Raw genomic sequence first — 12,821 nt, forward strand, 5'->3', positions numbered from 1 at the left:
GTTTAAATAGGGATACAGGTGGACCCATTGCAACAATGAGATGTACAAGTCTTTATGTTGAATACGAACTTTACAAGTTTCATGAGGGGGGTGGGGTGGGTTGGGGGGATGGGGGGGAGGATGGGAAGGGATGGGAAGGGGAAACAAAGGAGGAGGCTACAATGCTTGATAAGAAATGTACTCATTATCTTGCCCATGTAATTGTAATTCTTCTGTACAGTACTTTTCACAAAAATAAATAAATAAAAGAAAGAAACGAAAAAACAAAACAAATGAAAAAAGAAACAATAAGAACAACAACAACAACCACAAAAAGAAAATGAAACCACTCAAAAGCTTGTTGGACCCACCGTACATTAGCAGGGCCTGGGAACTCATAGCCTCTCCAGGATCATCAGCTCAGTTGTTTTGTAAGAAGTTCCTCAAATGCTAACTTGGAGCAATGACCAGGGCCTGTCTATTAAGGGTCTTAATATCTCTAAAAATCTTTCTGATTCTCTGTCAGCACTTAGCTGGCGGAAGTCTTCACTGAGGTAAGGAAGAGGGCTAGGGGCAAGATTTCCCTTTCACTTGGACCAGTACTCTGCAGCTTCCCTAGGCTCCACTGGGCTGTCCTTGTCAGCTTGCTTAGATGTTTGGTTTTATGGCCTCCATCCATGACAGAGTTTTCTCATTGTTGTGACTTTTTATTCAAGTCCACTATGTCTCTTCATGCTACCAGAGGCTTATTCTCACGTGGAAGACATTGTTTGCCATTCACAATCCTCTATTTTTTGGTTGAAAAGTCTAGACATTCACTTTTCCATTTCCCCAGACTGGGTTGACCGTATGACCCAGTGCTAGCCAGTCAGGTCATATGAAAAGTCTCCTAAGATGCTTCTAAGGAATTTCTGCATTTCTCCTCCACAAAGGAAAACACTTCCCCTCTTCTCACTATATTATATTACCAGAGTATAATGTTATGAAACTTAGAGCTTTGACTGCCAAATTTCTCATGAGGGAAAAGTTTAAGGCATTGTATAGCAGCCAGTATAGAACCATAAAACTTTGAGTTACTGAATCCACTAACTTGGTCTTCAACTTGAATAATATAGTTGGCTAAGATAATTCCCCCAAGCTGGCACCAGTGGCTCATGCCTATAATCTTAGCTACTCAAGAAGCTAAGATCTGAGTATCATGGTTCTAAGCCAGCTAGTAGAAAAAGTCCGTGAAACTCTTACCAAAAAGATAGAAATGGAGATGTGGCTCAAGTAGTAGAGCACTAGCTTTGAGCAAAAAGGTGAAGGGATAGTGCCCAGCCCTGAGTTCAAGCTCCAGTACCAGAAAAAAAAAAACGAAATAAAAGAGATATTTTCTTTTTTCTCCAGTTGTTAAACTAGTATCATTTGATTATTCTGACCAGGATTGCTTCCATGAAAACCAATAACCCTTGCCTTTGTTTCTCTTTCCAAATAACATCAAGATGCTCTAAGCACTTTGAAGACAGATCTCTGTTCTTCCCAGAGTTGCCATACTGAGAATAAAGCACCTTTTCTGATTTCACCAGCATTCATTTCTGACTCTCTTTCCAGGATGGGCATCTGAACCTATTCCACTGGGACACTAGTAACAGCAGACCAAGTAATGACTTCTGCTTCCAATATGGTACCTTGGAAGCATTACTATGTCCTTACAAGGCAGAAAACCAAAGGACAAGCAATCAATTCACAAAGTAGGAGCCTTTGCAATCTAGGAAGCTTTTAAAGTCTCTGCCTCTTAATACTATTATATTGGCCATTGTCTTAATCTTTTTTTCTATTTTCACTACTGAATAACATAGACTAAGTACATTAGAAAGGCAAGAAATTTAATTCTCACAATTCTGGAGACTGGGAAAAACATTATAGAAAGACATTAACTTTGAGTGAGAAATGTCTTGCCCTATCATAACATGGAAGAGGGCATCATAGGAAGAAATAAGGAGCTTGTAGGCTCAAGTCTCCTTTCTTGTTCTTATAAATCTTTGTTTTCATCTGACCCTAAGTATTCTCCAAAAGCTTCTCCTCTAAACACCAATCACAGGTGAATTTGGGGATTAAATTTCCTCAAACATCTAATCTTCTGGGGGACACATAGCAGGTTAGGAGCATGGTTTAAAGATATTGAAGTGGTATCTGACAGAGAAAGAAAAAAAATGAAGGGGAATTGCTACTGTGGGAAATGTTTATATGTTGAAAATCAGACCACTCTGTAAATACTAGGGTGTAGAATGATGTGGGGAGACAAGGAACTGAAAAGAATATGAGTGTCCGGGCGTTAAAATGAAACATAACCATTGAACATAAAGATAATCAACAGATGAGGATATCTGAAAGGTTTCTAGGAGGTTAGAGAGTCTGAGTTTCAATTACCTCCATATCTGGCAACTGAACTTAAAGTCAGTGGAACCAAGTTCGGTCACTCTTTTGTAGCAAATTTTGCTATGCTCGGAATATTCTCATTTTCAAAATTAACACGTAGTAGTAGTAGTAAAAATAGTGATTTTTTTTTTGTGGTAGTCCTGGGGCTTGAACTCAGGACCTGGGTGCTGTCCCTGAGCTCCTATTGCTCAGCTAGCACTCTACTGATTGAGTCACAGCTCCACTTCCTTCTTTTTTGGTGCTTAATTGGAGATAAGAGTCACATGGGATTTCCTGGCTGGTCTGGATTTGAACCTTGATCCTCATAGACTCCTGAGTAACTAGGATTACAGGCATGATCCAGTAGTACCTGGCAACAGTGGTAGTTTACAAGAATGAATTAAAGATGTGAAAATACAGCTGGGTGACAGTTGCTCCTGCCTGTAATCCTAGCTACTCAAAAAGCTGAGATCTGAGGATCACATTTTTTGAAGCCAGTCCAGGCAGGAAACTTCATGAGCCTCTTATCTCCAATAAACTATTTAAAAAAAAACCAGAAGTGGCACTTTGGCTTAAGTGGTAGAGCCCTCACCTTGAGCAAAAGCAACTCAGGGACAGCGCTTAGACTCAGAGTTCAACTCCCACAACCAACAAAACAAACAAAATAAAAAACAGATGTGAAAATGTTTGCCATGGGAGTAGGACTTGAAGAAATCTTAGTGTAGTCTCATTTATTGTACTTATAATTTGCCCCACTTTTCACCTGGACTATCTCCAAGTTCTCACAGGAAAGAGATAGTCATTTAAAGTCAATCTGTTTGAAGTTCTTTATTCCCTACAGCCTTTTGTGAGGTGTTGAGCTAATCTCTTCATGGCAGCCTGCATCTCCTGGTTCCTCAGAGTGTAGATCATGGGGTTGAGCATGGGAGTCATCACTGTGTAGCTGATGGATACAGCCTTGTCTAAGGGAAAGGGTGTGAAGGGTCTGGAGTAGATATAGATACAGGGAATGAAGATCATGGACACCACAATGATGTGCGTGGTACAGGTGGAAGCTGCCTTCCTCCTCGCCTGCCCTGAGTGGGACCTGAGCATTACCAGGATGACAGTATAAGAGATGAGGAGGAGGAAGAACCAGATGAGAACCAGCATCCCACTGTTGGAGATCATGAGCAACTCTAAGAGGGAGGTGTCCGTGCAGGCGAGTCTCAGCACTTGGGGAACATCACAGTAGAAGTTATCTAGGACATTGGGGCCACAATAGGGCAATGGGAGGATGAGTGCTAGCTGGACAATGGAGTGGACAAAGCCCCCTATCCAGGCATCCATGACCAGCCCCACGCACAGTCGCGTGTTCATGATGGTGATGTAGTGGAGGGGCCTAGAGATGGCTACGTAGCGGTCATAGGCCATCACTGAGAGAAAGAAGACAGTCCCCCCTCCCACGAAGTGGAAGAAGAAGATCTGGAGCATGCAGCCCTGGTAGGAGATCGTCTTGGTCTCATGAAGGAAGTCTACCAGCATCTTTGGGCAGGTGACACTGGAACAAGAGAGGTCTATGACTGCCAGGTTTCGGAGCAGGAAGTACATAGGCATATGGAGGCGGGGATCCAGAGTCACTGTCACCATGATGAGGAGGTTTCCCACCACCGTGATGATGTAGACAAGCAGGAACACTAAGAACAGAAATTTCTGGAGCCCTCGGGTCTGTGAGAACCCTAGAAGGACAAACTCTGACACCCATGTGGTGTTCTGTGGTTCCATGGGCTTTTCCCCATGCGCCTGCGGGGAGAGAACGAGAGCAAACAAAAAGAAAGCCATACAACTGTAATCATTTTTCTTTGGAGAATTGGATTGAATTGACCGAAGTCATTCTAATTCAGCTTAGGAAAGCCTTTTGTGAGGCATAGAGCTCCACAGATTCATACCCCTAACCACATCCAACACAAGCCATAATCCATGCATTTATAGGTTAGATTTTTCCTGACTTTGGACCATGCTATGCTATGCTCAGATACACCTCTGATTCCTTTTCATAGCTGCTATGCCTATCATACTGCCATGTGAACCACGGACCCCCTTCCCCCAATCTACTTGAGTCCATTAATGCCAACATGTACCCAAGACCACGAACCTTACGAACCTGTGTGAGGAAATGTTGAGATGATGCAAAATAGAGACTAACGTTTCATGCGTGTGTTTCTAACACATTTATAAGATTATCTCTTTGTTGCTTTGTATGACTCTCCCCCACAGTATAACCCCTGCTTTCACTATATTTGATGTCAGTATAACTTGTGGAGGAGATGGGGAAAAACCAGTTGTTTAAGGATACAGGTGGACCTGTTGTAACGATGAGATGTACAAGTTGTCATGTCCAAAACGAGCTCTACAACGTTGGTGGGGGGGGGGGGGGGGAGGGGAAGGAGAAGGATTGGGATTGGGGGGGAGGGGGGAGGCTGGGAAGGGATGTGAAGGGTAAACAAAGGAGGAGGCTGCAATGCTTGTTAAGAAATGTACGCATTATCCTGCCCATGTAACTGTAACTCCTCTGTACAGTATGTTCACAAATAAAATTAAATTAAATTAAAAAAAAAATAGAGACTAACGATTTAAATGAATAAATGCTTCATGGCAGGAGTTTGAAGGTCCATCTAGATTTCGTTTCTGAAGGAAGAGAAGTATGTATTAGAAGAAATTATTATGTACAAATTCGTATATAAAGATGTAGAGGGGGTTGGACGTATAGCTTAGTTGATAGAGTGCCAGTCAGTGAGCAAAAACATAAGGTACTAAGTTTGAGTTCCAGTCTTGGACCAAGAAAAAGAAAAGAAAGATGGGGTAAGGAAGCTGGGATGATTAGTGCTTCCCACATTTTCCACATAAATATTTCTCTAATGATATTTGTTGCCATTGGATATTTACTGGAGAACCCTAAGAAGCTCAAAACAAATTTTCTGCAAATTTCCTATAAAACACATATCGTTGGACAGTCTTTGGGAACATTTTAAGAATTGTGGCTTGTAAAACTCTCATTGGTAAGACCAATGTTACAGTAAAAAATACAAAGAGGAAAACAATCCTTCAGTTCACTAAGTGAAAATTCTAGAATAAACACTTGAAAAAAAAGGAACTTGTGTTTTTAGCATTAAAACCCATTTCCTTAGATTGCAATTTTTTTTTCAGGAAAATGTGTCCTGAGGCCCTTCCCTAGGGAGACAGTAGAACATGAAAAGCTCTCTTGTCCTTGATTCTCATTGGATACATTGGAGGACCACAGCAAATGCACTGATGTTCTTCCAAGAAAAGTGAACACAAATTTTGTAAAAGTCAACCTCTCTAGAGAACTATAAACAGAATGTTGGTTTAAATGATCTATGAGGGATTACAAATACCACAAACATCGTCATGCTTATTTTCATATTTGTCCTCCAGTATTTATGTAGAGATGATGCTCCAGGAAGAGGCTCTTGGTTTATTCTGTGTTTTTTCCCAACTCTCCACATATGATGATTTGAAAAGCATCCCTATGACTCACTGGGAGCCCCTGGAAGTTCTTCCCTGGAAAGCAGGTGCTGAAACAGGGTTCGAATGGACCTATTCAGGCACATCAAGGAAGGGAGTGTGGAGACAGGCAGAAGTCGGCAGGTACTTCCTGAGGCAGTAATTGTGAAACAACAGAGGTCATGTACTCTGTCTCTGGTCTTGCGGCCCTGCTCTACCACATCACCAAGGCTAAACTGGATGGGCAACAGCTTCAATGGCATGGGTTCTCTTTGAAAAACCTCTGATTGGGCTGGGAAGGTGGCTCAGTGGTAGAGCGCTTGCCTTGCATGCTCAAGGCCCTGGGTTCGATTCCTCAGCACCACATAAGCAAAAAGAAAAAAGCCGGAAGTGGCGCTGTGGCTCAAGTGGTAGAGCGCTAGCCTTGAACTGAAGAGCTGAGGGACAGCGCCCAGGCCCAGAGTTCAGGCCCCATGACGAGACCCCCCCAAAAAAAAAAGAAAAGAGAAGAAAAAGAAAAACCTCTGATCTTACACACCAACCCTAACCCACCCACTTGATTGCTGACTGCTGAAATGGTAACAGCATGTTCATTCTTTTTTTTTTTTTCCGGTTGGTCTTGGGGCTTGAACTCAGGGCCTGGGCACTGTCCCTGATCTCTTTTGCTCCAGGCAAACACTACCACTTTGAGCCACGGTTCACCTTCTGGTTTTCTGATGGTTAATTGGAGATAAGAATCTCAGGGAGTTTTCTACCTGGGTTGGCTCTGAACTGTGATCCTCAGATCTCAGCCTCCTGAGTAGCTAGGATTTCAGGCATGAGCCATTGGCACCTAGCTCATGATCTTACCTTATTGCCTTTGTCCTTATTAAGATTATGGCCCCTGTTAAGTTACAACATAGTACATATGGCTGCTTCCTAAAACACACCTTCCCCTTTGGTTCAAATTTTTTTTTATAAAAGGTTTTTTTAGGGATCTTTATCATCCACATATGTAGAGCATATGTAGATGTATTTTTCAAGTGCTTCCTCACAAGCTGGCTCCTACTATTCCTTGTAGGCCCCTTTGCCACTTATTGGGCAACAATAATCATCTATTGTTATTGGAGTCATTCTCATCATAGTAGTAAAGGTTTATGGAGTGTTTGTTATGTCCTGGGCACTACACTAAACATTTTATAAACACCATCCTATTTAATGCTTCTAAAGACATTCTACATACTATGAATGATCTCCACCTCACACCTAAGTAAACTGAAACAGAAAAAGATCACCTAGAATCAGTAGCCAAATGCAGATTCTGAGCAAGGTCTGATGGACACAGAACCTTCTCTCCTAACTACATTCCTTTTATTCCTTGCTCTGCTCTACACTGATCCTGGCTCTCAGGTTTCACTATCTTTCATCTGCTTGGTACTGCCCCGGGATTCTTTTGGTCCTATTCACCTATCTGAATTCTATCCCTCTTTGAAGGTTCAAGAGTAATCAGCCCTTCTGTAACATTTTCATGTACTGGAATTTCTTCACAGGGGTGGATAAATGTCTTTTTTTTGGGGGGGGGGGTTCTGGTCGTGGGGCCTGAACTCTGGGCCTAGGCGCTGTCCCTCAGCTCTTCAGTTCAAGGCTAGCACTCTACCACTTGAGCCACAGTGCCACTTCTGGCTTTTTCTTATATGGTGCTGAGGAATCGAACCCAGGGCCTCGAGCATGCAAGGCAAGTGCTCTACCACTGAACCACCTTCCCAGCCCGAGGGGTGGATAAATGTCTTACATGTGCTGTGATTTCAGTATAAGTCCAGTACGATGCATACTACCTAGTGTCTTGGTGCACCTGGAGCCCTTCACATAAATTGTCCCCAAACGAATACTAGCTTGAGGGTGGATAGAATCTGAGAATAGGTCAGACCATCGACAGTTGAGAAAAGTAGCTACTTGTTGAAGGAGTGAAGTTTAAGGGACAATGAAGGGAATCCAAGAATACTAGTTCCTAACATGACAATATTTGTGGATTTAGGAACATCATCTTTACAAGGTCAGCATTCTTTCCACGAATTCATAAGAATAAAATTGAGAAATACTTCCTCTACCTACATGCACAGAGAGTAGGTTGAAGAGTGGTTCTAAACAGAAAAGAAAAGAAAGAGACATGAAGGAGGGATCTGTGTCTGCCTGGTGGAGGGGAGGATTCTAGATTCCTTGTTGTTGCTACTCATCCATCAGTCTTTGTTTTGAAGAAATGGGTCCATATATGACCAAGAGAGAGGAGGTAAGAAGGGAATAAGTCAGCTCCAAAGTTAGAAGTGAATCAAGCATGTGGTCATCTTGGGAGCAATCGTAACTTTTATTAGACACCAGATATAACAGGAAGTGGAGATAGGGTGGAGGGGTGGCCACACAGGAGAAATGAAAATCTGGAGTGTGTGGGAGAATGGTAGGCAGGAGAAGGAGGGAGGTAGAAGAAAAGAAGAAGATTAAAAGGGAAACATCAGGGGGTGGAAAGTGTGAGGGTAAAACGGAGTTGTGTTTTCTGCTAGGTGTGGGAAGAAGCTGAGGTATGGATGTGGGAGGCTGGGGAGAGAACAGTATGTCTATATTCTGCTCTCCCTGCAGCCCTTGGTCCCAAATTCTGCCCAATACACAAGCCACTATGGACAAAAACCAACTGTCCCTGACTCTCATCTCTCTAGTACTCCTTTTATTTAGCTTGTGCTTGCTGGCAGGGGTTTTACCCCTGGAGCCACACTTAGAGCTGTGTTTTTATTTTAACTTTAGTTATTTCTTCAGTTATGGTCTTGCACTTTTTACCCACAGCCAACCTCATACTGCAATCTTCCTACCTATACCTCCCACATAGCTACCCTTCTGGGTATGAATCACTTTGCCTAGCTTGTTTGTTGAAATGGGTCATGCTGGCACCTTTAACTATGATCCTCCTGATCTTTACCTCCTCAGTAGCTGGGATTACAGACATGAGCTGCTGTGCCTGACCCCTTCCAGCATTCTTGCCCAGTGGTTAACCCATACCTTCCTTCCACCCTATGTTTGTCTTACAATGGTTTTGTTTCAGGGTTGACTGGGGTGTGGGAAGGACACCAGAGCCATTACCCACCTCCAGCCCCAAGGGGCCACGTTGACTTTAGAGCCTTCAATCTTCCAGGCTCCTCTTCAGCAGCAACATTCTTTTCCTGTCCTCTTTCAGGCCAAGGACACTTAGAGGATTGGCTTTAAGGAAAGGGCCATTCCTCTGAGGACAAAACTTGAGCTTAATTCTTGAGAGGAAGCTGAGCTTAGGCTGATGAGGCAGAGGAGCAATGGGAGTTGTTAAAAAGTGTGTGCATTGTTGCGTCAGAGGCACAGAAGCATTGAGAGACTGTCTTGGGGTTATTATTTGAGTGCTTGATGCTAGGACCAAGATAAAAAACAGGAGCCTTGAGGAAAATCAATTCCCACTGGGGATTATAAGAACCAATACCCTAGAGGTTAGCACCCCAGACATGCCAGGATTCTCATTCTCCCATCACCACAGTAGGAAAACTGATCTATGTCCTAGGTCCACAGTCCAGACCATCCCTCTATGGAATAAACCCTGAAGCGTAGCTCACATGTTTCTCTCATGCCAGCTCCTGATCTGCTTTTCTCACAGCCAGAATGGTCATCTTAACATAAATGGATTAAGTTCACACTCAAGATAGAATTTACACATTATAAAAATTACCATTTTAGGGGTTGGGAAGGTGGCCCTGGGTTCAATTCCTCAGCACCACATAAGCAAAAAGAAAAAAGCCGGAAGTGGCGCTGTGGCTAAGTGGTAGAGCGCTAGCCTTGAGCTGAAGAACTGAGGGACAGCGCCCAGCCCAGAGTTCAAGCCCCAGGACCAGACCAAAAAAAAAAAAATAATAATAACCATTTTAGGCTAGGCACTGGTAGCTTGTGTCTGTCTGTAATCCTAGCTTCTCAGGAGGCTGAGATCTGAGGATCATGGTTCAAGCCAGATTAACCACCAGAAAACTGAAAGTGGAGCTGTGGCTCAACGTGGTAGAGCACTAGCCTTGGGCAAAAAAGCTCGGGGACAGTGTCCAGGCCCTGAGTTCAAGTCCCACAGCTGACAAAAACCCATACCATTTTAAAGTATTCAATTTAATGAGGGTTAGTATAGTGATAAGCTTGAGTACTCATCATCAATATCTAACTCCACAACATTTCATCACTCCAAAAAGAATCCTATCTCGTTTCTTTCATTTGTTTTCAAGTTTCATACATGTAGCATACTTCACTCCTCTCTCTCTCTCTTTCTTTCTTTTCCTTCCTTCTTTCTTTCTTTCTTTTCTCTTCTTTTCTTTCTCTCTGTCTCTGTTTCTCTCTCTGTGTCTCTCTGTCTCTGTCTCTGTTTCTCTCTCTGTCTCTGTCTCTCTCTCTTTTGTTGTGGGGCTTGAACTCTGGGCCCGGGCACTGTCCCTGAGCTCTTTAGCTCAAGGTGAGCGCTCTACCACTTGAACCACTTCAGGTTTTCTAGTGGTTAATTGGAGATAAGAATCTCACAGGGACTTTGCTGCCCGGGCTGGCTTTGAACCGTGATCCTCAGATCTCAGCATCCTGAGTAGCTAGGATTACAGGCGTGAGCCACTATTGTTCATGTTCCAGTTCTCTTTGGTTACACATTTCACATGATATACATTTTTCTTCCTGTAATTTTGAGTCTTATTTCATCTAAGATTTATTAAGTTGAGTGTTCTTACTCTTTTCTTTGATTAGTTTGGCTAAAAAATTGTCACATCTTGGGGCCGGGGAATGCGGCTTAGTGGTAGAGTGCTTGCTTGGCACACACGAAGCCCTGGGTTTGATTCTTCAGTACCACATAAACAGAAAAAGCCAGAAGTGGTACTGTGGTTCAAATGGTAGAGTGCTAGCCTTGAGCAAAAGAAGCTCAGGGACAGTGCCCAGTCCCTGAGTTCAAGCCTCAGGACTCGCAAAAAAAAAAAAAAAGTTGTCAATAGTCTCCATATCATTAATTTCTACCCTCATTTTTCTGATTTTGGATTCGGCCTTCTCTTGCTTTTCTATGAGCTTGAGAGCCATTGTTGTTGCTTATTTGAGCTTTCTGATTATTTTTAAATTCAGGCATTCATAGCTACAACCTTTCCTCTTAGTACTGCTTTGGCTATATCCCAACAGTTCTGGTAAGTTCTGTTCTCCTTTCATTTTATCCTAGGAATTTTCTGTTTTGCTTCCTTAGTTATTCAAAGACCTTCTATGTCTCTTCTATCTAATTTTGCTTTGAAGTTTGTTTTGTCAGATATGAGAATAGTACTTCTACCTACTTTCAGGCTTTCCATCCTTTGTGTCTAAGCCTATGTTTGTCTTTGCCATTGAGACAACAAATGGTTGGGCTTTGTTTAATTCAATCTGCCAGTATATTTTGACTGGAGAATTAAGCCATTAACATGCCTATCAATATTAACTCTTTAATACTGAAAGTTATAAAGTAATTCCTGCCATTCTTTATTGGCTTTGTAGTGCTTTATTTTTCCCTGCTCCTAATTTGCCCATCTTCTCATCCAGTGATTTTCATTACTTCTCAAATGTTCAGGTGTTTATTGTCCTCGAATTTGTGTGTAAGATTCCTTTAGGTACCTTCTGAAGTGCTTGTTTAATGGTCATGAATTGGTTTAACTTTTGTTTATCGGGGAAAGTCTTTATTTCTCTTTCAATTATGAAGGAAAGCTTTGCTAGGGTAGTATCTAGGTTGGCAGAAATTGTTTCAGAAATTGAGAGTACTTGTTTTATGTTCTATGTGCTTTTAAAGTTTTTGATATGAAATCTGCTGTTATCATGAAGGGTTTGGCTTTATAGATGACTTAGCAATTTTCTTTCAATAGTCTTTCCTTGTACATGCCTAATGTTTTAACTATAATATGACATGGAGAGAGAGTCTTTTCTGGCTTTGTGTATGTAGAGTCTTAAAAGCCTCCTGTAGCTGAACAACCATCTCTTTTTCAAGATCTTGAAATTTTCAGCTATTATTAAAATTTTTTCCTCCCCCTCCTCCTCCTCCTCCTCCTCTTTTGCTGGTCCTAGGGCTTGAACTCAGAGCCTGAGTACTGTTCCTGAGCCTCTACCACTTGAGCAACTTTCAGTTTTTCTGAGCAGTTTATTAGAGATAAGAGTCTCACAGACTTTCCTTCCTAGGCTGGCTTTGAACCACAATCCTCAGACCTCAGCCTCCTGACTGGCTAGGATTATAGATGTGAGCCACCAGCTTTGAATGTACTTTCTATCTTTATCTTGGGTCTCATCGCCTTTTATGCCCATGATTCACAGGTTTGGTCTTTAAATAGCATCCCAGCTGTTTCATAGTCTATTCACGCTTTTTAAGCATTTTTTCAGATTTTCTTTAGCATCTGTTCCATTTCATCCACTTTGTCTTCAAGCCCTGGTATTTTGTCTTCAGCTTGCTCCAATGTGCTGGAATGACTTCAACTGAGTTTTTTGACTTGAGCTTTTCATTTTCAGAATCTCAATTTATTTTTCTCTACAATTTCTTATATACTATATTGTCTTCCTTATTTCATTCAGCTCTTTATTTGAGTTTTCTTGGAATTTGTTCAGGCATTTATTCATATCCTCTTTGATGATTCTTTTTTTTTTGTTTTGTTTTGTTTTTGGGTCCGGTCGTGGGGCCTGAACTCTGGGCCTGGGCGCTGTCCCTCAGCTCTTCAGCTCAAGGCTAGCGCTCTACCACTTGAGCCACAGCACCACTTCCGGCTTTTTTCTTTTTGCTTATGTGGTGCTGAGGAATCGAACCCAGGGCCTTGAGCATGCAAGGCAAGCGCTCTACCACTGAGCCACCTTCCCAGCCCCTCTTTGATGATTCTTATAACTATTTGAAAATTATTTGTGATTTCAACCACTTTATTGTCATTAGTTTTTGTAACTGTAGA

At 42.2% G+C, this 12,821-nt stretch overlaps 1 protein-coding gene across 1 annotated transcript; it reads right to left on the reverse strand.

The window, feature by feature from the left end:
* Nucleotides 1-3,207: 3,207 nt before the first annotated feature.
* LOC122119464 (olfactory receptor 4D1-like) lies at nt 3,208-4,143 on the reverse strand. Its single transcript, XM_042693527.1, has one exon. It carries the CDS (start codon nt 4,141-4,143, stop codon nt 3,208-3,210), a length of 936 nt encoding a protein of 311 aa, XP_042549461.1.
* Between the last annotated feature and the right edge of the window lie 8,678 nt (nt 4,144-12,821).

This window comes from Dipodomys spectabilis, unplaced genomic scaffold, assembly GCF_019054845.1.
Source record: "Dipodomys spectabilis isolate Male_0828 unplaced genomic scaffold, ASM1905484v1 ptg000004l, whole genome shotgun sequence".
NCBI classification, from domain to species: Eukaryota; Metazoa; Chordata; class Mammalia; order Rodentia; family Heteromyidae; genus Dipodomys; species Dipodomys spectabilis.

Bases quoted from the DNA above. Each gene is read 5' to 3' on its own strand.
- LOC122119464 (XM_042693527.1), bottom strand. From the start codon at position 4,143: ATGGAACCACAGAACACCACATGGGTGTCAGAGTTTGTCCTTCTAGGG.